General features: G+C 34.8%; 2 protein-coding genes across 5 annotated transcripts in view; one reads left to right on the forward strand and one right to left on the reverse strand.

The window, feature by feature from the left end:
- The window catches only part of LOC108723915 (UBA-like domain-containing protein 2), a 17,328-nt gene extending 3,634 nt beyond the window's left edge, over nucleotides 1-13,694 (forward strand). The window contains exons 2-5 of one of the 3 annotated variants that reach the window (XR_001936668.1): nucleotides 3,658-3,732; nucleotides 8,450-8,543; nucleotides 9,255-9,838; nucleotides 13,618-13,694. Coding sequence is in view for 2 of the 3 variants with exons in the window: in XM_018449953.1 (XP_018305455.1) it covers nucleotides 3,658-3,732; nucleotides 8,450-8,543; nucleotides 9,255-9,418 (333 nt within the window). In the remaining variant the exon portion in view is untranslated. Of the gene's footprint in view, nucleotides 1-3,657; nucleotides 3,733-8,449; nucleotides 8,544-9,254; nucleotides 11,041-13,617 lie in introns of those variants that run through there. The other 2 variants (XM_018449953.1, XM_018449952.1) reach the window with 2 other exon arrangements.
- On the reverse strand, nucleotides 11,194-21,757 carry fab1 (1-phosphatidylinositol 3-phosphate 5-kinase fab1). Of its 2 annotated transcripts, none has more exons than XM_018449944.1 (14): nucleotides 21,476-21,757; nucleotides 20,205-20,410; nucleotides 19,928-20,099; nucleotides 19,279-19,516; nucleotides 18,941-19,147; nucleotides 18,640-18,854; nucleotides 18,229-18,571; nucleotides 17,788-18,148; nucleotides 17,409-17,679; nucleotides 14,545-17,233; nucleotides 13,604-14,154; nucleotides 12,990-13,322; nucleotides 12,508-12,669; nucleotides 11,194-12,430 (listed from the first exon to the last, which is right to left on the reverse strand). In XM_018449944.1, exons 1-14 carry the CDS (start codon nucleotides 21,588-21,590, stop codon nucleotides 12,228-12,230), a joined length of 6,066 nt encoding a protein of 2,021 aa, XP_018305446.1. In that variant the 5' UTR covers nucleotides 21,591-21,757; the 3' UTR covers nucleotides 11,194-12,227. The 2 variants fall into 2 exon arrangements, with proteins under 2 accessions (XP_018305446.1, XP_018305445.1); XM_018449943.1 differs by having other exon boundaries at nucleotides 19,928-20,117.

Consider the following 21,757-nt stretch of genomic DNA (forward strand, 5'->3'; position numbering starts at 1 on the left):
AGACGTATGAAAAAATTTCTTTTTGACGCGTTGACATCATTCCGTTAGTTTTAGTATCCTGAAACCAAAAAACCTAAGAAATTATTAAATTATAAGAGTTAAATTATTAAGTATTAAATTATTAAATATTAAATTATAAGAGTACACTATTACTGGAACTAGAATATAAGGAAAAAACCGAAAATTGTTGGAACGGTAATGTTTTGAAAAATGGTATTGATTTTCACCCATAAACTTGTTTCGTTTTTTTTTTATATAAAATGGAATAATCGTAAATTAAATTCCAGTAATAAAAGAACATATACTAAATAGACATGCAAAAATTCAAGTCGCTCGAACGCTTAGTTCTCGAGATATGTCAACGCGGTTGATAAATGCTGTTTTGAGAAAAATGCGTTTAAAGTTTCAACTACACATTTACAATATTACGATTTACAATAGTAAACAATGAATAACTCAGTTTTACATTATTTCTGTGAACGGCTTTGGTAATATATTTTCAAAACTATCAACTTTCCGAAAATGCAATAAAAGAAAAATCAATTTTTTTGACAAACCAGAATACCCTTTTAATCGCTTGCATTATTTATTTACTCGTCAGAGTTTCAGGATAAACCATGCAATCCTTATGTGCTTGCATCACGTAATTCATTTTTAAACACACGTCAATAGAGTAAAATAAGGAAGGAGCAAAAGAGAAAGAGAATGAAAAGGAGGGAGAGAGATTATATTGCGACACGCGCTAGCGTGCTAATGCATCATCGTGATTAGAGTTAGCTCGAGGAATCTTTCTGTGTCTTTGACCACAACGTAAACAATGCGGCAATGTGTATTTATATACGCCTCGTCTCGTCTCGTCTCGTCTCGCCTTAGTACATACATCAACTCGGTGCAACGCAATGTACACGGTGTCCCGTTATTGTATCGCATTCAATCTTAACCGTTGAAAGGAAAGATTAGCTTGTCAGAAGCCTGTCGTTTTCTAATTTTGTAAAATTACTATCGTGAAATGTCAGTGAGTTTTATTAGCTTCATTGAGTCTGAACATTAAAGTACACGGAAAGGACGATTTTGCTGAAGTATCTAAAAATTTAGCTAGATACAGATTGAAAATAATTTTAGAACAAAATAATTACGTAGGATCTCAACCATAATGAACAATACCGCAAAAAGTTTTCATATTCTATTTGTAGAATATCCTATAACATAATATAATTATTTTGATGGTCTAACAAAATTATTTTCAGATCTGTATTCAGCTAAATTTTTATATTATATATAGCACTTTTTTGTGTTAATTTAACACAAGATGAATATGTTAGAAAAAATAACATAAATATTATAAAAAATTAACACAACGTAATATTGACATAATTCGTATACAATCATTTTATTATAATTAACATTTACAATATGTTAAATTAACATGCTTTAATAAATTTAACATTTATAATCTGTGAAATTAATACATTTTATTTATTTATAATATCTGAGAATTTATGTTTTGAAAAACATTATTTTATGTAATTTGTTCACTTACTAAAAAAATAGTATTATTTTAAGAAATGTTGAATATCAATTTAACACAAAATTGTAACATGGACTTGAGTGGATCGTTTCTAAAACAAATACGAAATACTGTTTATACTGTGTACTTCAGCACAACCACCTTTTCCAGCTGGGAGAATATTTGTTTGATACGTTTTCTTATTTTGATAATGTGGTATAAACTTGTAAGCAATTATATTGATTTCAATTTATGCAACGACTGGCGCAAAACGGTCGCAAGGTATAGATAATAACGCGAATGTTGCAGCGAATTCTCTCTGCTCGAGAACTTTCTCCGTTCGAATGGTGCGGAGTGTTAAAGCGGAATACTATCTGAAGTCGTGGTCGAATTTCGTATTTACTTCTCATTAAAGCCCCGCCTCCTTATTTAAATAAACCAATTATATAAACAAAAGAAGAATGGATATCTATGAATTATAATTATTTTAATATAATATTAAAAAAAGCTGCTTATGCATACTAAAAAAAACTATTATATTAACTGATAACTTTTGAACAAATATCAGACATTCAAATAAATATTGAACGCACGTTGCATCATTCTCATTGGGATAGTGAATTTTATATAATCGCGATATATAATTACTCCGATAATCGTAGTCGTAATTAAATATTTATCGCGTAATTATACAACTCGTTGAATTTAACGCCGTATTCTCTGAAACAAGTTAATCTCTAGTTTCATTTATTCAGTAAGACTTGTTTTTTTTTTCAATTTGCTTTATTCCAAATCTCTTTCTCGTTAAATTTTGCAAATAAATACATCAAACTAGTTGATGTTTTTTTTCGCTGTCTGTTTTGCTCGGTATTTCCTTGAAGGGAGTATTTTTGTTTTGTATATTTATGAGACTGTTAATAAATATTGAAAAAACCAGACAGAAACATACATATGGCGAATCTACCTTTGCACATTTATTCCTTTCGCTGCAACACTGTTCTGACCGAAATATGAAACGCGTTTCTTGCCGCGCTGGCCTATTACATTCTTATGCTAATATCCTCACTGTATCCGAGAGTATCGAGTATCACCGGCGCTTTAATTAAATGCCGGTGGTTGAATGTCATGGTATATTGCGTAACGCGTTTGCCTTGTAATAAGCGTTAAACTCATTGCGCGTCGTTTCGAGCAGTGCCGCTCTAATAAAATTACATTTATATAATTACGTTTAATTATTATTCGGTCATTATAGCATCACGAGTTATAAAACAGTCGCCTATGGTGTCGAGAAGCGGAGTTGTTTATAAATAATTATTGATACACATTAATAACTACTGATAATTCACGAACCGTTAAAACTACCATCGCGTTACAACGGTTATCAGCAATTATCGGATATCTTTATCGGTAACTCCTGGGAAGTGCAAACGTATGGATATCCGACGCGCAGGGATCGGATATCGATACTATAAAACATCGGACGATACTGACGAAGCTGCTTGCAAAATGACCGAAAGATTGCGACGGACACTTTAATGAACATCTGGCAGAGTTATTCAGTCCGATTACGTCGTCCTCTCGCTGTTCCTAATCATAGAGGCGATCCCTTGTACTCGATTAAGATTCACGTGTCTAGAGACGCAAAAGTAGTGTATTGAAACTTATTTCAACATATTTTACTATCCCAAGAATAGAAGATTGAAAAAAGAAAAATTTTCTTTAACAATTAAGCTTCAGGATTGTAAATGGATAATTGATCTGTTTCTTTATTTTATTATAAATCTTAAAAATAAAAGAGAGATATCTATGATTTGGAAAAACTTAAAATTATCTATTTCTTTTCAGTACTTTTGATATGTATTGTTTGAAACAAATTCTTAATTTTTTTCACAATCGTATGAGCATAAAAATAGAATTAAGAGGCTTAGATAATAATCAAATTAATTTTAAAATTGCGTCTAAAAATTCTATAATTTTGTCTAAAAATTTAAACGAGAAGTATTTGAGAAATCCGGGAATTTTTCTTCTTAAGTTTAAATAGACGTTCTATTATTAGCATTAGAAGCAATACTGCGTAAATTTTTTTATGTATTATTTTCAAGCAATATTTAATGAAGCGTGTTCTAACGATCGTGCTTTCTCTCTTGCAGACCGCTCTCAGTATTTTCTTCCAAGAGGCGGCAATACCTTCCTGCGCACAAGGAGCCGGCACCCACTTCGGCCAAGTAAGTCTTTGCATCATTCACTTCTAACGCGACCGACGAGAAAAGCATGTAAAAGGGAGCCATGTAAATCGGTGCACTCTGCGTAATCAATGAGTATTTCTGTATCGACGGCTTCTCGGTTTCTCGTTTCGTACATTAAGATATACAGGGTGTAACTGAAATAATGCCCACTAATCATATAGTGCTATTCCTAATAAGAAACTGAGACGAAAAGTCCTCTACCATTTTGCAATTTTCGTAATATTTTTTTTTAGTTACCCAATAAGCAAAATGACTAAAATCGACGTATAAGACAGCTTTAAGATATTTTTAAGAGTTCTTTAAGAAAGTTCTTCAAAATATTTCATAAACACGGAAAGATATCTCAAAATTGTCTTACACATCGATTTTATCCGTTTATTCAGCAATATTTAGAAATTAATATCTCGTTAATTATTGCGAAAATTGCAAAATGGCAAAGGATTTTTCGACTTAGTTTTTTATTAGGAATAGCACTGTATGATTAATGGGCGTTATTTCAGTTACACCCTGTACAGAAAATTTTGCGCTAAAGCTTGGATTTGTTGTGGGAGAAACAATTTTTATAATATAAAATCAAGCAATGCAGAAAAATATGATATTATGTTTTTAAGTTGTACAAACATAAGCATAATTGATATCACGCTTATAATATATTTATATTTTTCGTGATACATTTTGTATCAATTTAAAGAGAGAAAATGTTAATCGCACGTATAAATATAATATTATTGCTATATCAATATTATTATTATATCAATGAGCATAAATGTTAATTATTTCTTATATACGTAATGAACTGCCATTGAATATGTAGCATATGTTTCTCAAATTTCCATATATATTTATAACATTGCTATAATTATATATTATTACATTTTCATTATTCACATTGTATCATGTCAATAGACAACATTAATACAATACAAGAACAATTAAAATTCATTGACATAATATTCTATAACGTAAAGTACTCATTTAGATCTGAGAGACTCGGAAAAATCTTCGATTTTGTATTATATAATTCGTTATATCCAGTGAATGCGTCAACGTGACCGGCATTGTAACTTCATTACATATATAGCATTGTTGACCTCGAAACTACAAATACCTAAGAATGCTAAAGATCTGAAATTTTTATCGAGTCTTTAATTCTCTTTTTATTGATATTTTAAATTAATATTATTAAATTAAATTAAATTAATTGCAACATCTATAATTCACTCCGAGGTTCTTCAATGTAGATTAACTTAATCTTGGTTTAACTTACTTTTTATCTTTTTCTACTTCTAAGCATTAAAAAGGAATAAAGAGTAAACTGAAATTTATTTACATTGATAGAAATGGGCATGAATCATTCAAATTCTGCAAAGTGTTTCAGAGATTAGTTATTTATTCAAAAATTATTTTCTACATTCGTTATATCATATATTACATCAAGAAATGCTCGTTCTCGATGAAAAGTTACTCTGTTTTTTTCAATCTCTGGTTTTTAGGATTTGATTATAGCGAATAGACATACAATCCCAGCGTTTCTTCTTCGGCCTGCGTAATGTGATATAACAGAGTCACGTTAAAGTGTCGAATCCAGTCAGCGAGTCGCGTAGGCCGATGGCTGGTGTGTTCCCGTCTTATTGATTATTCAAAAGTAGGTTCAGCGAGCGCAAGAGATTACCATGCGGGAAACGGTGCGGACCCCGGAATAATACAGCCGGGCGGCCAATTCACGAATCTTCTCATTCTCATCCTCTTCGTCGCGTCGCGTTAATGTGTAGACACACAGGCAGGAAAATCGATTCCAGCGCGTGTCTGACCTTCACGAGGTTGACTATCATCCCTTCCGCGACCATTTACGCTGCTCTTTGATTAATTGCCCGTTCTCGCGAGCTTCTTTATCCCGCGTAATTTCGTAGTTGTACAAAATGATCGTGCAGCTATGAGACGAACACAGTTTGTTCTATTTCTATCTCCGGCCTTTTTTTTTCGCAACCGAAAAGACACGGCTTATGATACCCTTGGTCTAGATAGATAGACTCCGATACGTTGCTTGACTTTTAGACGTACAATCCGATAGATATATTATAATTTATTCTGGTAACCCGATCAGATTTGCATCAACTGCCATTTACTTTTTACTTTTTTGCAAGATCCAATATCCTATATACAGCGTTCATTAATACACACGGAATAATACATACTGTACGCAAATAATAATTATTTGTTTCAAATATTTCAAAAATTCATGTATTCTCAAATCTATCACAAGCATCAAATTTATTTAAAATATATTCTGAATCCTAGTAAGTTTAATACTTCAAGATTATTAAATTGAAACGAATTTCATTTGCTTATTATATAAAGTCGCTTCTTTGAACTCAAATTATATCACTTTTCCTGATTGAAGACCGATTTAGAATAATTTCGACTTGTGTTTTTCTTGCGTTTTTCTTGTGGAACTCTGATATAATGTTTGTTTTATAGAAATCCAAATATAAATAACTCTTCGTGATTTTCAAGATACATAAATAGCTAGTCGTGATCAACTAAATTATTGGAATAAAAGTTTTAGACGATTACACATTTAAAAATAAATATCTGGCAGGTCTGAGAGATCCAATTTATAGTTCTAGGGTTGACGCAATAATGCAATAACAATGAGAGTAATGGTGCAATAATGTTCTATCTGGAAATTGCTTAAACGATCATAATTGACAGGTCAGTAAATTCAGTCAAGTAAGCAGTCGCGTTAAGAAAACCGGTTGCGAAGGCCGGTAAATGTCAAGACCAGCTTTTTCAATTAGCTCTGATATCTAATGAAAGCGAAGGTGATGCTCTAAAGACAAAAGACTAAAGAGAACTATTGGCGACTGTGCCGCTAGCAGTAGCAAGCGTTACTATTCTCGGTCGGCGACGGCACATTCCGATCAGTCGTGTGCCAAATCTCGTCCACAGGGCTAGATGTGTATCGTGACCGCACATTACTTCTCTTTCATTTCACGCATCTGCCCCACAATCGGTCACGTTATCTTCCTTTGCTGTAATTTGCATGTTGTTTTATCTATCCAAGGACAAAAGTATTCTATCTAGTTATGCGCAGCATATGCTGCGCATGTTATTTTAAAGATGTTTTAAAGATGGCTGTACATCAGCTAAAAGTATCAATCAATCAGCCAAAATAAGCTGATATTAATCAATATCATTTAAAAAATTTTGATAATATTTTAATTCTCTGATATTACATAAATATTGAGATTTAATCATAAAAGTTTACAAGATAATTTATATTTTATTCTGATGCATACAATATGAAACAGAATGTTTAATTTTAGATAATTTTATTTAAATACTTTTATTCACCGAACGATAAAATGAATTAACTGATTTAAAAGAAATAAATAATATATCGCGTTTATAAATAATATCCATTATATTTGCTTAAAATTATTTAGTTTAAATCTAGTGAACTAAAATAAAAATATTTAAAAGACTTCATAAATTATAAACGTTTACAAAAAATTTTAAATGCGAAAAATGCGAATGTTTTTTTAATATAATAAAAAAATATCAAATTTATTAAAAACATAATCTTTTAATCTTCTTATGAAATAATCATTAGATTGTACAAAAAAAATTAGTATTTTCTTAGTGAAAAGTAAAAGTAAAAGCATTTAGTTTAGAGAATAAAAAGTATAAGTAAAACGAAAAGAGTGTAGAGCTCACATTTTCAAATAATTCTTTGTGATATTTTATTGTTTAACTTGAGGTATAATTGAAGTCAATGAAACGCTCAATCACTTAACTGAGATAATCTTATCGAAAACAATTATGTAGTTCATTCATGAAACACGTTGAAAATACAAAAGCAATAAGGTTCACTTTGTGAGAGAACATCGTTAATGGCGGTTATTTAATAGCTGCTTATCGGTGGTGAATTATCGCAGCTAGTCGTTGCTATGCTAATACACATGTCCCTGTATTGTTTGATCACCGTATCTGTATACATACCTGACCGTCATATGCAGAAGGTTCAACAACCTTGTTATCTAATTGTCTTTCATGTCCGATTTCTTGTTTAATCTAACCCTTCCAGTGGAAAATACACTTATATTTGCTGGACGTCAATTTCTATCTTTTTCTTTACCAATTTTAAGTAAACGTTCTACGCTTTTGAGATATTATTTTAATTATAAGAACTAGAGCGAAACTCTATAGAAACTATTATTTTAACGAAAATAACTGTTTAAAAATTTGCTATTTTTTAAAGAAATTTAAACAATCGGAAATTCTTAAAAAATTTTTATAAAAATGATCTTTTCAAAGATTTTATTTTTATTTTGTGAATATTAAATATATAAAAATGCCAATTAAAGACATATATTTTCACATAAATCTTGTTTGAGATTTCAGATTTTTGAGCAAGTTTTTTATTTGGTTTCATAAATAAGGAAATTTAGTTTTTTCTTATTTCCTATAAAATAAAGATTAAAGGAAGGGGGGAATATATATTCGACGTAATTAAAAGATTAAAGACTTTTTATCATCGTCTATTTTAAACATTTCTAAAGAGAGACGACCCATACAGCACAGAAGCTTGCAGCTATATACAACTTTTACATTGTTACTGCAATATTGTTTCAGTGTTATCGCAAAGTTGCTGGAATGATCTGTGCTATATGGGCAACTGTTTTTGTATTTTCAGATAACACCATGCAACACGCCAGCCACTCCGCCGAATTTCCCAGACGCGTTGCTGGCGTTTTCCAAAATGTCTGCAGGTGAAAAAACTCCATCGGGTAAGTTATTAATTATGGCAATTGTAACCTTATGCTAATAATTAAAAACGCCATATAAACTGTCTTGTGAACTTATTTAAACGAGCTATAATTTGCATAAAAATTCAGTACAGAATTCGTTTTATAATTTATACGTGCATGCCGTTTATTTTAGTGAGCGTTATATATATTCCGACATATGTATATTTACCGCGTGTAATTCAATTTTTCAAATGTTTTTCATTTTACACGCTGCATAAAATTATTGATAAAAATATTATGATATAATTAGTTCAACAAAGCTTTGCACTGGCTTGTTATCGGTTAAACCAATTACGTAACGTGGTATTTTTTGTTTATTTTGGTAATATACCTCTTTCGAAAATGTCATCGGTAAAATGCGAGGATAAATATATCGCGCTTGTTTGCCACAACAACATTATTTAAAAATTATTATTTTAGTTGCTTCCAGAAAAAAACAGAAACAAAAGACATATTAAGATTTTTATTCCTCTATAATTAATTATTACATAAATTTAAAAAGTAACATTACAAAGTTTTTTTGTGATTGAAATTCTTTCTAGAAAACTTTGTTTTTTTTTTCAGTTGTGCCGTTGTTACGTAAACGAGCGATATTATTGTTTATGTAATTAAAAAAGCGCCATATCAGTCTTCATGCGATCGTAAAGTATTTTACGGTAGTCAAGAGTCGTTTTATTAAACGTGCTGCAGGTATGTCTCCGAGCCAGAATGGATTTCAGGCGAATTCGACACCGATGGCGAGCATCGTGCAGCATCATACCGCCGGTGGCCGGTGTAGTGCATCCGGCAACACGACACAGCAACAGACGCAACCCCAACAAACGCAATTCGGTCTGGGCGAGCCACAAAGATAAAAATGACTGTGCTAATTGGCGATGCGCAAGCACGAAACGTCACGTAGATGCGCGCGATAACGTTTCCGGAGAACAAAATATTGCGCTCTAAGCATGAAACGAAAAAGAGAGAGGGAAGTGACAAACGTGTATATGGAAAAGAGGAAACTCTACGTTTTCTGAGAAAATGCATCCTTCCCGGAAGAGAATGAGGGACATTCTCGAACATCGCAGCGACTATACGAAAGATATCTTCTGCAGATCAGAACTGGATTGCTACTGAATCGTTACGTTATTCACGCACAATAAGCGAAGCGTGCATTGTGTTACGTGCGAATAAGTCTGAGTGTTGATTTCCCCGACGATGCCCGAGAGAATGTGACACGTATTTCGATTGCTAGATTTCCTTCTCGGCTTCCTCGAGAGATCTAGCGTAGAACGGTACGTTGAGTATAGTCCTCTATATCTAAATATATAGCGGTACAAAAAACGCGAGAGAGGGAGAAGGGACGAAAATCATATCAAAGAGCCTTCTTTTTTTTTTCTCTGATTACGTCGGGACCACCTCACAGGTCCAAAACGGTCGAGGATATCGATAACTTGGAATAGTCGCACTATGAGAACGGCTCCTTCACTCCAATCTGACTTCCTTGTCTCCTTAGACGCTATAGACACGCGCGACTGTTTCTCAAATTCACTGTACATCACCGTTAGACTAGGCGATGGATTTCCACTATCACTTCCACACCACAGTACAAAAGAGTTACGAGGTACAGTTTCCTCGGTTACTTGAAAACTTACTCTTTATCGCACATTTTCGCGGAAGATATGACGGGAGATTGTACGTATCTTTAATGTAGATGGAACGACATCGCTACTGCACGATGATTCCGCAGACATTTATTTAACCATGGAACTCGAGTGTTTTATTACGATTCTTTCGCTGTTCTCTTAAAATAGTGATGCTTGCGGTACGCGTTACTTGGGTGACGCGTGCCGTTTCCATATACATAAGCGATATTTCGATGGTATAAATATACGAGGCTAAGTATAATAAACAAAGTTCTAACGTGTAAAAATTTGTAAAAAGAGTATTCCGAGTTATGTAATGTTCGTTTTACATAATAAATAACTATGTAAAAAGTAAGTAAAATAAAAAAAAAGGAAGAGATCTCGCGAGTGATAAAAGTATAATAGTCCGAAGGATTGATTCAGGAATTAATGTAACCCGGTGAATACGAGCAGTGAGAAATTCTTGATTCGATTATTTCGGCTATTCGCGAATGTAATAGAGATTATTGCCTGGGTTTACGCAGCACTATACTTCACGATGTTCACAAAAGAATGCTCTTGTATGGCAGCTGGCAATATGATTCTGATATCATAGTATATCAATATCCGAATATATGGAACTCTGTATTTTTCATTATATTTCTCGTAACATACATGAACGATTATTCGTATTATAGATACATACTTGTTTTCATTAAGACTCTATTTATTCGATGTAGCAGCAAATTTAGTTCTTCACAGCTTTTTAGAAGCTTGTTTCTAATTTGAGGCTCCCATTCCTTCGCTGCAATCTTGTTGAATTATAACATCCGAAGTGAGAAATCGTATACATTTTTTTCTTATGCTATACATTCAAATGAATTCGTTGTTTTGTTTGGATATTGTAAATTAATAAAATATATCAAAAATTTCTTATTATTTTGTATTAATGTCTTTTCAAACGAAAATGAACATTATAACTTTATTTGAAATTTGCAGTTAATTTTTTTGTTAACTCTGAAAAATCTTTAATATATTTTATCAATCAACATCAAATATGTAGAAGAAACTAATCTATTTCAATGTAGCAAAAATATTCGCATTTCTTGCTGCTGATGTTATAATATGGCTGTAGTGTAGAAATAGGATCTTTAATCTATAACTAACAGAGAATTCTTTATTCTTTGTCTCTCGATATATCTGACAGCAAAATGTCTTTTTTACGGATGCAATACAGTGTATTCGATCCTTTTATTTGTAGCCATAATAGTAGCCTCGATCATAATACAAATTTATAGTCCAAGCTTAATTTGATAATTTAACTTTCATGCAATAGTATCCAGGCGTCGTATAACTTTGTTAATGGATTTATGTAAATAATAGCAGATATTTAGTCGTAAGAAAAAAAGGTACTTTGTGAAGTACGAGATATTTTTCTCAATAAGGTACACGCTTTAATATCTTCCTTAGTTTGTGTACTGTCTAGGCTGTATGATGGTATAAAACTATCGACGAAGAATGAGAATGTTTTACTATGTTGAAATTATGATTATTGTTTATTTGACTATTACAAAGAGACAGATAATGGTCATGTACATAATTTTGAAAAATTAAATAAAATATTGATAATTATGTTTTTTCTTCTCTTCTATCTTATTGTTAATCTTGCGGTCTAGTTTCATTGGTATCTTTGTACTTTAGAAGTTTGAGAAAAAACAGCTGCTTTTATAATTATAAAGTGACTACTATATACATTTGCTTAATGTATACGATGTAGGATATATACATGTACACGTAATCTCTTACGAGCAGCCATTAATTTCCGTACGAGAAGTATTGATTTATATATAACACAGGAATTAATAAGTTACTTAAAAACAATTGGTAACTATCGATATCACTTTCCATCGATATTTTTCGATGTTATCGCGGTATAAAATATATAAATACACGACGAAAATACGACACGTTCGTATTTTTGCCAACGCGCATAAAAAATCTACATCGATTGTATAATTACCGCGTGTAAAATTGCATTCGTATTTAAAATTTCTGAAAATTATGGTGGTATCTCAACGCTTCTACCTAGACCCGACCATCTATCCGGTACTGGCAGAAAGTAGCGATGCATCGCAGCTATAAATCTGTCGCGATATTCCTGCGGCGATATTATGGTCGGCAATTTACCTTGACCACCCAATATACCGGATTTCTTCACCATCGTCTCTAGTTTTTTATCCCACGTGAATGTTCTTATGTAATCTGTATAAATTGCGAAAGATAACAAGTATAAAATCGTCAGTCGACAAAAAGGCGATAATATACGCAGTTATTCTTACCTATTATACCGAGCACGAGTTCGTCGGAGCTCGGTTCCAAGCCTACCAATAACGAATAGTCCATTACAGAATTGTCAGCTAAGAACTTGGTGTCCTGCTCGATGGCTCGATTTAATACTGCCTTGGAATGCGATCGAATATACAGAGGAGAGTCACAGCTCACTGAAATGCGAATCGTTAATCTTACGAACTTATACGGAAAGAACAGTTTTATTAAAATATCTAAAAATTTAGCTAGATACAGATCTGAAGATAATTTTATGACATCCACAAACAAAATTATTTTCGAATCTGATTAAACTGATTGCTAGAATATATATAACTTTTGCAGCATTGTCATCAATGTTAAGCGTTTCACATAATTATTTTGATATCCAATAAGATTATTTTCAGATCTATATCTAGCTAAATTTTTAATTACTTGAGTAAAATTGTTCTTTCTCATATATTTGTTGTAGGCAAGAGTTGGAAAGAGTACATACTGTTCAACAAATTCTCGTCCAACAAAACCAGTTCGCCCTCGTGACATGTATCGTCAGGATTCGCCAGCCGATTCCGCACAGATCCCTTCAAATCGAATTTGTCAGTGATGATTCGATTATAAAAGAGGTTCTCCATTACTAACACACTAGTACGAAGTGCTGCGTTTGTTGTGTTGTTTTTAAACGACACTCTGTATACACCAATTATCTTGCCTAGCAACGTCGGTTGCTTAGTTTGCTGACACCTTTCCATGTAGGCGAAATAATTGGGTGCGAAATCGAGGAAGATTTGCATATCGAGCCGAGACATCTCTTTTATGATGAATCTATCATCTGCAAAAGAAAATATGTCTAGTGTGCTATAATCAAAATGATTAAAAATTAAAGACCGTCAAAGACTCGTGCAGAACATGTATTTTTTTATTTTTTTTATAGCAGATTACAGTGAGTACATACGTTTAAACATAGTTAAACGTGTTTAGTTTATCTTCAATATCATTTTGACATCAAAGATAAACTATGATTGGATAAACACATAAAACTTATCACACAAACTTTTTTGTCACTCCTTAGGATTAATAAATTATATTAAATAATCAAAACATACAACATACCTCTGCTCTTACAGAAGGCACTGCCGCTCTTTCCGCCTCTGGCTGCCCACTGCACGGTTCGACTTAGACTCCTCGTGAAGCCGTCCTCGCCACAGGGCAGAACGTTTTCTCTCAGTGCAGCGAACTGCGCGGCAAAGTATATCCTGCAGAAGAAATTGGTTGTGGCATCGTTAAATTGTACTTCGATGTAATTCTGCTGCTTGGTCGCTTTCTTGTCGTCGTCAACGTCAGGACCGACTACGCTACCGCCGCTCGTTTCCACGTTTGACATATTCTTGTCGGATTCAATGGGACTGCTGGCTGAGTTGGGACTGTTGCCTCGAAAGAAGGACAGCACAGACGGCCGCTTGAATTCGTTTGATTGCGCCAGGTCGAGGGAGCTGTCCCTACCTTCGGGAAATTTGCGTTTGCTCAACGGACTAGGGTTTGATTCTGGTCCCTTCGTTGAACGTAAGAGCTCCTGCAACGTGTGCTTGTAGTCGTGTGAGTCCAAAGCATACGCAATTATAGACGAAAGCTCGGATTCATAGACTACTATGGGTACTACGGACCTGCAAAAAAAGTGTGAATTATTTTATATGTATACAAAATATACATAACTATTATACGTAACTATTTTATATATATATATATATACAAATATATCTGAAACTGTTTAAAATTAAATTTTCTTAGCGACACTCACAACCGATTTAATCAAGTAAAAATTAAGCAAAGAGTAAATCTTTTGTAATTAAAAAAAATTGTATCTTTTATTTCATGGAGCGTTCACTTAATGAACACTTAACTTTTGAAAATATTTCCTAAGGATTTTCTGATTTCCCAGATATTTTCATTCAAACTTGTGCAAAATAATAACATTTTTAGATATCATTTTTAGAGTTAAAAGGAATTTACTGCACTATAAATACTACAAGATTCGAGATTATGAATCAACATACCCAAGAGGCAATAGGTAATGCTCTAAAGACCCCAAAGGATTCGAAATTGTATGATTCACAGAAACAGACGGCAGCAATTGCGACAGTATCGTCTTCTTCTTCTTCTTTTTATCGTGAACGTCATCGGAAGACAGCGGTAGAACGTCGGAATGTGATCTCTGATGCATTTTCGGCGAGCCCTGAACAGTGACGACGTCTTCGGGATTATTAGCGGATTCTGCTGGCTCATTGTCAGAATTCTCGATCACTTCGGATGCTTGGAAGTCACTCTGCACCGCTGCGATCGCGTCGACAGCATTATAATCGGCCGACATAGGGCTCAGGTCTTCGATCTGCGACTCTGATGCGGTGTCTTCAGTTATGTATCCGTCGGTTTCGACTATACTGTTACTGCCGACTGTCATGGATCGTTCGGTGAATCGACGTGGCCGTTCGTCCTTCTTTTTGGCTGTTATCTCCGAAAATTTGCTATTCCACGTGAACACAGCTTCCGCAATGAGCCGTTTAAGTATTACAATGCCATCCTCGATCCTGAACATCAACCCTTGCACCTGCTTCTCGGAAGTTTTACCTTCTAGCTTCTTATTTTCTAATGTTGGTGACGTTAGCTTTAATTGGATCTCTTCAATTTTGTTCTTAAAGTATTGTTGATCCTTAGCTAGTTGCTGCTTGGCAAGGTTCAAACCTTCCAGGTCCGTCTGCAGACTCGTTAGCTTTTCTCGTATCGCTGAGAAAACTTCATCGCCTTTCAAAGTCATGATCTTCATCTCTTCGATCACATTGGCGTGCTGCTTCGGATCGTAAGTGATGTTAATCAACGGCGGTGGCAGCGAAATCTCCCATTGCGAGATCTTGGTAAATTTGAAAACGGCTAGCATATTCCTGCGTGTAAAATACTGATAATGATCGTGATGCAAGGAATGCTGACACGCGTCCATACCGCGTTTCGTATAGACACCACCGTAAAAGCGTAGCTCAAGATACTTGGCAAACGACAAGCACCAAGTGTCGCCCGACATCGGTACTACCGGCGATACGCTCTTACACTTGACGCACTTGCTCCACATCAAAATCTGATCAGTGTCTTCCTGCACGAACGGCTCGCAGCTCATTTCGCTGAGGGTGATGTGCATGCAGCCGCCGTCGTGCGCGAAGCGCCTAACATGCTGAGCAATTTGTGCGCGGCAATTCTGTGCCGGACATTTATATTCTGTCGTCAAGCAATAACGTTCCAGGAAGCGGCCGAGCGCGATGTCGTTCTGGCCGTACATAGTCATGTTTACGACCCAGGGATTCACGCAGAACGCCGGGGTGTCGTTGCCGGTGTGCGAAAAACTGCAAAACAGTACGGATAAGCGTTGGTGGCTGTTGGGGTCTAAACAATCCGGCCAGGAAGGCACCTGCTGCTCGTTGCTTTCGAACGACGCTGGCGATTGCATCTTATCCAGCAGTACGTTATGCGTCGGATAAAGTCTGTTACCGCACGCACGGAAGTTTGCCAGAAGACTCTGCACCTCGCGATTATCAACGTCCGTGGTAAGACGAGCCTGGACGAACGGATGCTGCGATTTCAGCTTGATATTTACACACTCGCGATTGTCGGTCTGCTCGCTTACAGTTACGCTGTTCGTCCTGATCTCCTTGACTTTGTCTAAAAATTGCTCCGAATAATAGATTTCTCGCGGAAAAAAGCTCCTCAGTACGCAATTCCTTCCGAGTTCGGTCTCCAAGTAGGGTATTGAAAATTTTAAATACGGTGATACGCTCAAAACGGTGTCCTGGAGCGCTTTCTTGAATTTGTTGAACAGTGGAAAATCGGCGACGCTCAACCGTTGACCGGTCGGACTCGTACGATTAAACACATCCTCGTCATCCTCATTTAAATATTGATGCAATGGATCGCTCCGATCGCTTATGGACTCCCCGTAGATACGTTTCTCTTCCGAGGATATCTTGTCTTTCAACTTTGCCTTGTCGACGAGATCGTCGGTCTTTTGCTCAGTAGACATCTCCTTGTTCGCGAACAATTCCGCGGAGTTATTACATTCTTCCGTGATATTAGAATCAAAACCTGTATCTACCAACAAATTTTTGGATTTATCATCGTTATGTGGAACTGTACCGTTCTCGCAAGACGGTGGCGCGGTATCCTTTGAATCGTGAATAGATGGTTTTAATTTCGTCTTAAACAATTTTAAGGTGTCATAAGGATCGGAATCTTCCGATAACATCGATGAAACTTCTTTTAAGGAATTTGTACTTAAAATATTTTCAGAGTCATTTTCATTCTTAGGCGTATTTGAATTATTTGTCTGGATATTCTGTACTTTTTTATCACTGTTAGAAACACTTTCGTGATTTTGATTTATCTTCGACAGTTTCTTCACTTCGATCGCGTGTGTCTGTTCATCGATAACACAGCTTTCGAGTTTCTCGGTCTTCTCATCATTCGAGAAATCCTTCTGAGATGTTTCATCCAGAAACGAATTGTCTTTAGGTGACGGTGGTTTGGCGAATTCATCCATGAGAAATGACTTTTCAAGACGCCACGAGTAAGCTGCAAAGATCATCATCGATGTGACGTTTTTTACCTTCTTTAATTCGGATTGTGATCCGCCTCGCAATACAATCGTCGCACCTAAATGCGGATTTGCACAGCCTTCGAAATACATCAGTGTCTTGATACCTCCTGAGAGAGAGAGAGAGAGAAAGCGATAGAAGAAGAGAATATTAAAGTTATAAAATGTTAATAAAATATGTATTTTAGATATCACTCCTTTGTTCTAAAAATGAAATAGCTCAATTAAATTTTCAGTTTGTGTCATGTTTAAAGTAAGGGAGCGATATTATCATTTTATACTTACTTCGCTCATCTGGAAAATTTCTTAAATAAAATTTCTTGCACGTGCCAAGCATATATCTTGCGCTTATGTGTGCGTCTATAGTGTTTACAATACTAGCACCCGTACATCGTGCGACTCTCTTTAGTATACTAAGCTTCACATTTAGCACTAATGTCACGCCGCATTCCCTTAATCTATCCTGAGCTAATCTGGCTACGGATCGATGTATTAGTACTACATCCGGACCCAGAGCAGTAATTCTCGCCACTGTGTGCCCAAGATACTCGTTTTCCTAGGAATTTGTTCAAGAAATTAAAAAATATTATAAAATTATTTTTAATAATAATATAAATATCTTAGAACTGATCAAGTGAAGATAATAAAAAAAATTGTAATGTACCTGCATCATTACAGGTTCCAAGCTTATCAGCTTGCCTTCTACACGCTGATACATTAGTCCACATTGTAACAATAAGATTTTCGGATGAGCAATCATGGCGTCCATACCGCGATGAGCGATATTCTTACTACAAATTATACCAGATACGATCTCGCAGTCATCTCTGCTATCACCGGGGCATTTCTTGAACTGTACATATTGTCGAATATCCAGATTATCTGCGTCATGATTTAGATCCGGTCTAACATGATCGATTATCTGGTGTGCGATAGACAAAATCGTATTCGACCACGTTTGCGACAAACCTTCCTTGCTAAGAAGTTGCTTAATGAGGGAATCTTCATGCGCTTTGTATGCAGACCTATGAGTAAATATGTCGTTTATTTTTCCTCTATTTTACTACTATTATCATTAACTATTAAATACCGAAAAAAGACTTACGTTAAACATTCGTACGCGCTTAATTCGCCAAAGGCTGTTCTCAGATTAGTCGCTCTGTGCCAACCGTTTTTCTCCTTGAACTCGTGTACTTGAAGCGTATCACTTAAAAGATCGTCGCATATTTTGAGATTGCAGTCGTGCGATTTAAGATTAATTTCCTTCTGTTCGATTATTCCATCGCTACTGTCGACGGAAATCGCGGTTAAATCTTCCGAGGTTGGTCTCTTTAATGTGACGGTGGATGCTTCCAGATTTAAATCCAAATAAAAGCTTGAACTGGACGACGGCAAACGACCGAAGGTTTGCGAGTGCGAGCTCATCGGTCTAGTCTCGCTCTCAGAATCTGTAAGAATCGAATATCATTGAGCAATTGCTCGTCTCATTATTGATAATGTTAATTTGTCGTATTACCCGTAGCCGAATCGTGTTGAGGAATAGTTTTTACCCAGGCTGGCTCTTGCGCATCGCAAGTCGTTCGTTTTTCCGTTAATAAGTCTATATTTTGTAAGGAAGATAACGGTACCGGTCTGAATACGGTCGCCGAATCGCTGAATACGTAATCAGCGACAACTGATTCGATAAAACCCGCTTCTAGTAATGCTTGGCCTATCGCAGTCGCCTGCACACTAAAAAAGCGCAAGTCACAATCTTAATTAGAATTAGCGTGATTAGAACGATTAACAATCTAGTACTGTTCAGATCAGGCATGTACCGGGTTGCCGCTTTATTCTGAGCTATCATCCAATTCACCAATTCGTTCGCCAGAAAACAATTGTGATAACTTTTCAGTCGAATTCTATGCGTTTGCAACTGAATGGCTTGACTGGAGCGGAACAATTCCTCCCAGATCATCCTTAAAGAAGCCGAATTTTGTAATACAAGAGAACGTTCCTGTGAAGTTAAATAGCTACCGCTTGACCTACAATAAAAAATAAACTCAAGTGTATAAGAAATAAGTATATAACTACATAGATAAGATATATGTACACTTAATATCAATATCAATACGGTAAGAATTAAATTTAAATTTAGTTTAAATAATTAACATACCGTCCAGTTGCATAATTCTCTTCCATGTATCCCACACTTGGCTTTCGACATATCGACGTTTCGTCGTCCAGCGTTTCATTAGCATGTTTTCGTGTTAATAGCGGTGAATCATTTCCATACTTTACTTGAAGATCCTCCTGCAGAGCCTTCAAATCCGCCGATAAATCACTCCTCATATCCGATGATTGCAAATACGAAAGAACTACTTTACAGCAATATGTACAAACTCTAAGATCTCCTGAAAAACGCAAAAAAATACAAATAATGTAGAGAATTACATATACATACGCGCGCGTACATATTTGTAAAAATATATAAGGTAACTGCATCCAATATAGCCTAATATTTGCTGGTTGTAGTTATATATAAAGTTTGTTTTTTATTCCTACACTAGACTGTAATTTCCGTCTCGCTTTCACCAAATTTCAAATGTGTGTCTATATTTCACATTAAGTACAGTGTATATTAATTCAGTTATAAAAAGCAAACCTATAGGTATTCAATTTTCATTGCATTTATATAAATAATAAAAATGTCTCATACTTTCAAAAATATTTCTTATTTTGAATACAACCATCAATTTTCAATGTTGAACTCAAAGTAAAAATCGCAAGGCATTAATAGCTATTGAGTAACTTATTTATAATACCAGTGCATCCCATAATTTTTCCTGGTATTTGATCGGAGCAACACTTGGAACAGAAGATTTGTCCGCACACGCGACAGTGGTGTCTTCGTCGAAACGTCGTAAATCTTTCGCCACACTCGTAACACTGTTTACTCACACTATCTGGCATCCAGTAGCTTCTTAATTGAGAATCCTTATATGAACGTAAATTCTGTGTTACAAATAATTATTATACAAACTCTCATATGAAGAAATAAAATAAAACACATTCGTTCATAAAAACATTTTTGAAACTTACATTACTTTTTAATGCTACAATATTACTGATGCGTTTCAGAACGTTTGGTAGGCTACGGCCCTCGTTAGTATCCAATGGGAAATTTATTATACTAGTACTATCGTCGTCTGGGGTTTGTTCCGTGCTTTCTGACTGCTTCCAGGATTCTGAATCAGAAGAGCTGCGCTCGTCGTTGTTAGAAGACACCGTAGAATCGTTAGCATTATCTAAATGTAAATCATAATGATTAGAAATTATTCACTCACTACATAAAAGATTATTATTTTTTTTTATAATAAAGGACTGCTGCAATATCTTTTTTATTATAACAACATATATTAATATTTAATAAATGTAATAATAATGCTATATATAATAACATATTGATAAACCACATACAGGATGACACTGAAATAAGTCCCACTTCAGTGTTTTTTACTTTCTTCTTAAGAATGAAAACAAAAATCAAATTATAAATATAAGTTGCGTCCAGCAGAAAACGCAACTTTGTTCTTAGATTCTTTTAATTTGATTGGTTGTTTCTTGTTGGATCTAAACGTATAATAATCAATATTAAAAAATCTTACAACAATTATGCAAAGCTGCTTTTTCTGCTGAACGCAGTCATAGGTTCAGAACTCTTCTTTCCCGAGATGTGAACATATTTGCGTCAAAATTTTTCATGAACAGCTGTAACATATAGAATTACAAGCACTATCACTTTTCTTCTGTTAGAAGTAAAGAATATAGTAAAGTATATCATTCTGATATTGAAGATAAAGTATATCATATTAAATCAATCTGAAAACAAGCAATAAACAAATTATATTTAATCGCTTCAACTTCTCAAACAACACATATTGTTCATAAGATCCCTTTATGATGTTTTTTTAGATATCTTTTAAACATACATATTGTCTCGTCTAAGTTATTGCATCAATGTACACCAGTTCAAATAATTCATCGATAAATAACAGACCTAATGTTATCAGGCTTGTTATTCCAATATTGAATGGATGTTCAGTTGACGTATAGACAAACTAAAGAGGATACCATAGAAGCTCTGCGTCTCTATCTAAGAGACCTTTCCTCGTAGACGATGTCCTACTAAAAGTACACTTTCATCATAAACAAAACATGTTTATATCTTGGAAAGAAAGAGTTTCCAGACCTATGTTTGTACGACCTTATTTTATCCTTAGGAAGAGTAGAATGCATTACCAACCACCTATTCCTGTTTATAAAAAATAATAATTATAATAAATAATAAGATCTATGCTCAGAATACTAACTCCTGGTGAAGCTGAAGAACTTGGAGAAGAGCGAGGCTACTACAGGTTGGCTCTCTTCGGGGCTCAACGGAGCAAACTCCGTGAGTTTCGACGGTGAATTCATGTTCTTGTTCATTCTCGCTGATACTACCTTCTAACGCACATTTTGAAACCGATGCCACGATACTCAAGAGCGCACGACTCTTTCGAATATTTTCACTCCTGCCGATCCTGCATGATCCTGCCAAACAGAATAACCGATGCAACGCACGGAGTTGAGGAGTTTTGACAGCCGATCAGATG

This window comes from Mycetomoellerius zeteki, unplaced genomic scaffold (assembly GCF_001594055.1).
Source record: "Mycetomoellerius zeteki isolate Tzet28-1 unplaced genomic scaffold, Tzet1.0 scaffold252, whole genome shotgun sequence".
NCBI classification, from domain to species: domain Eukaryota; kingdom Metazoa; phylum Arthropoda; class Insecta; order Hymenoptera; family Formicidae; genus Mycetomoellerius; species Mycetomoellerius zeteki.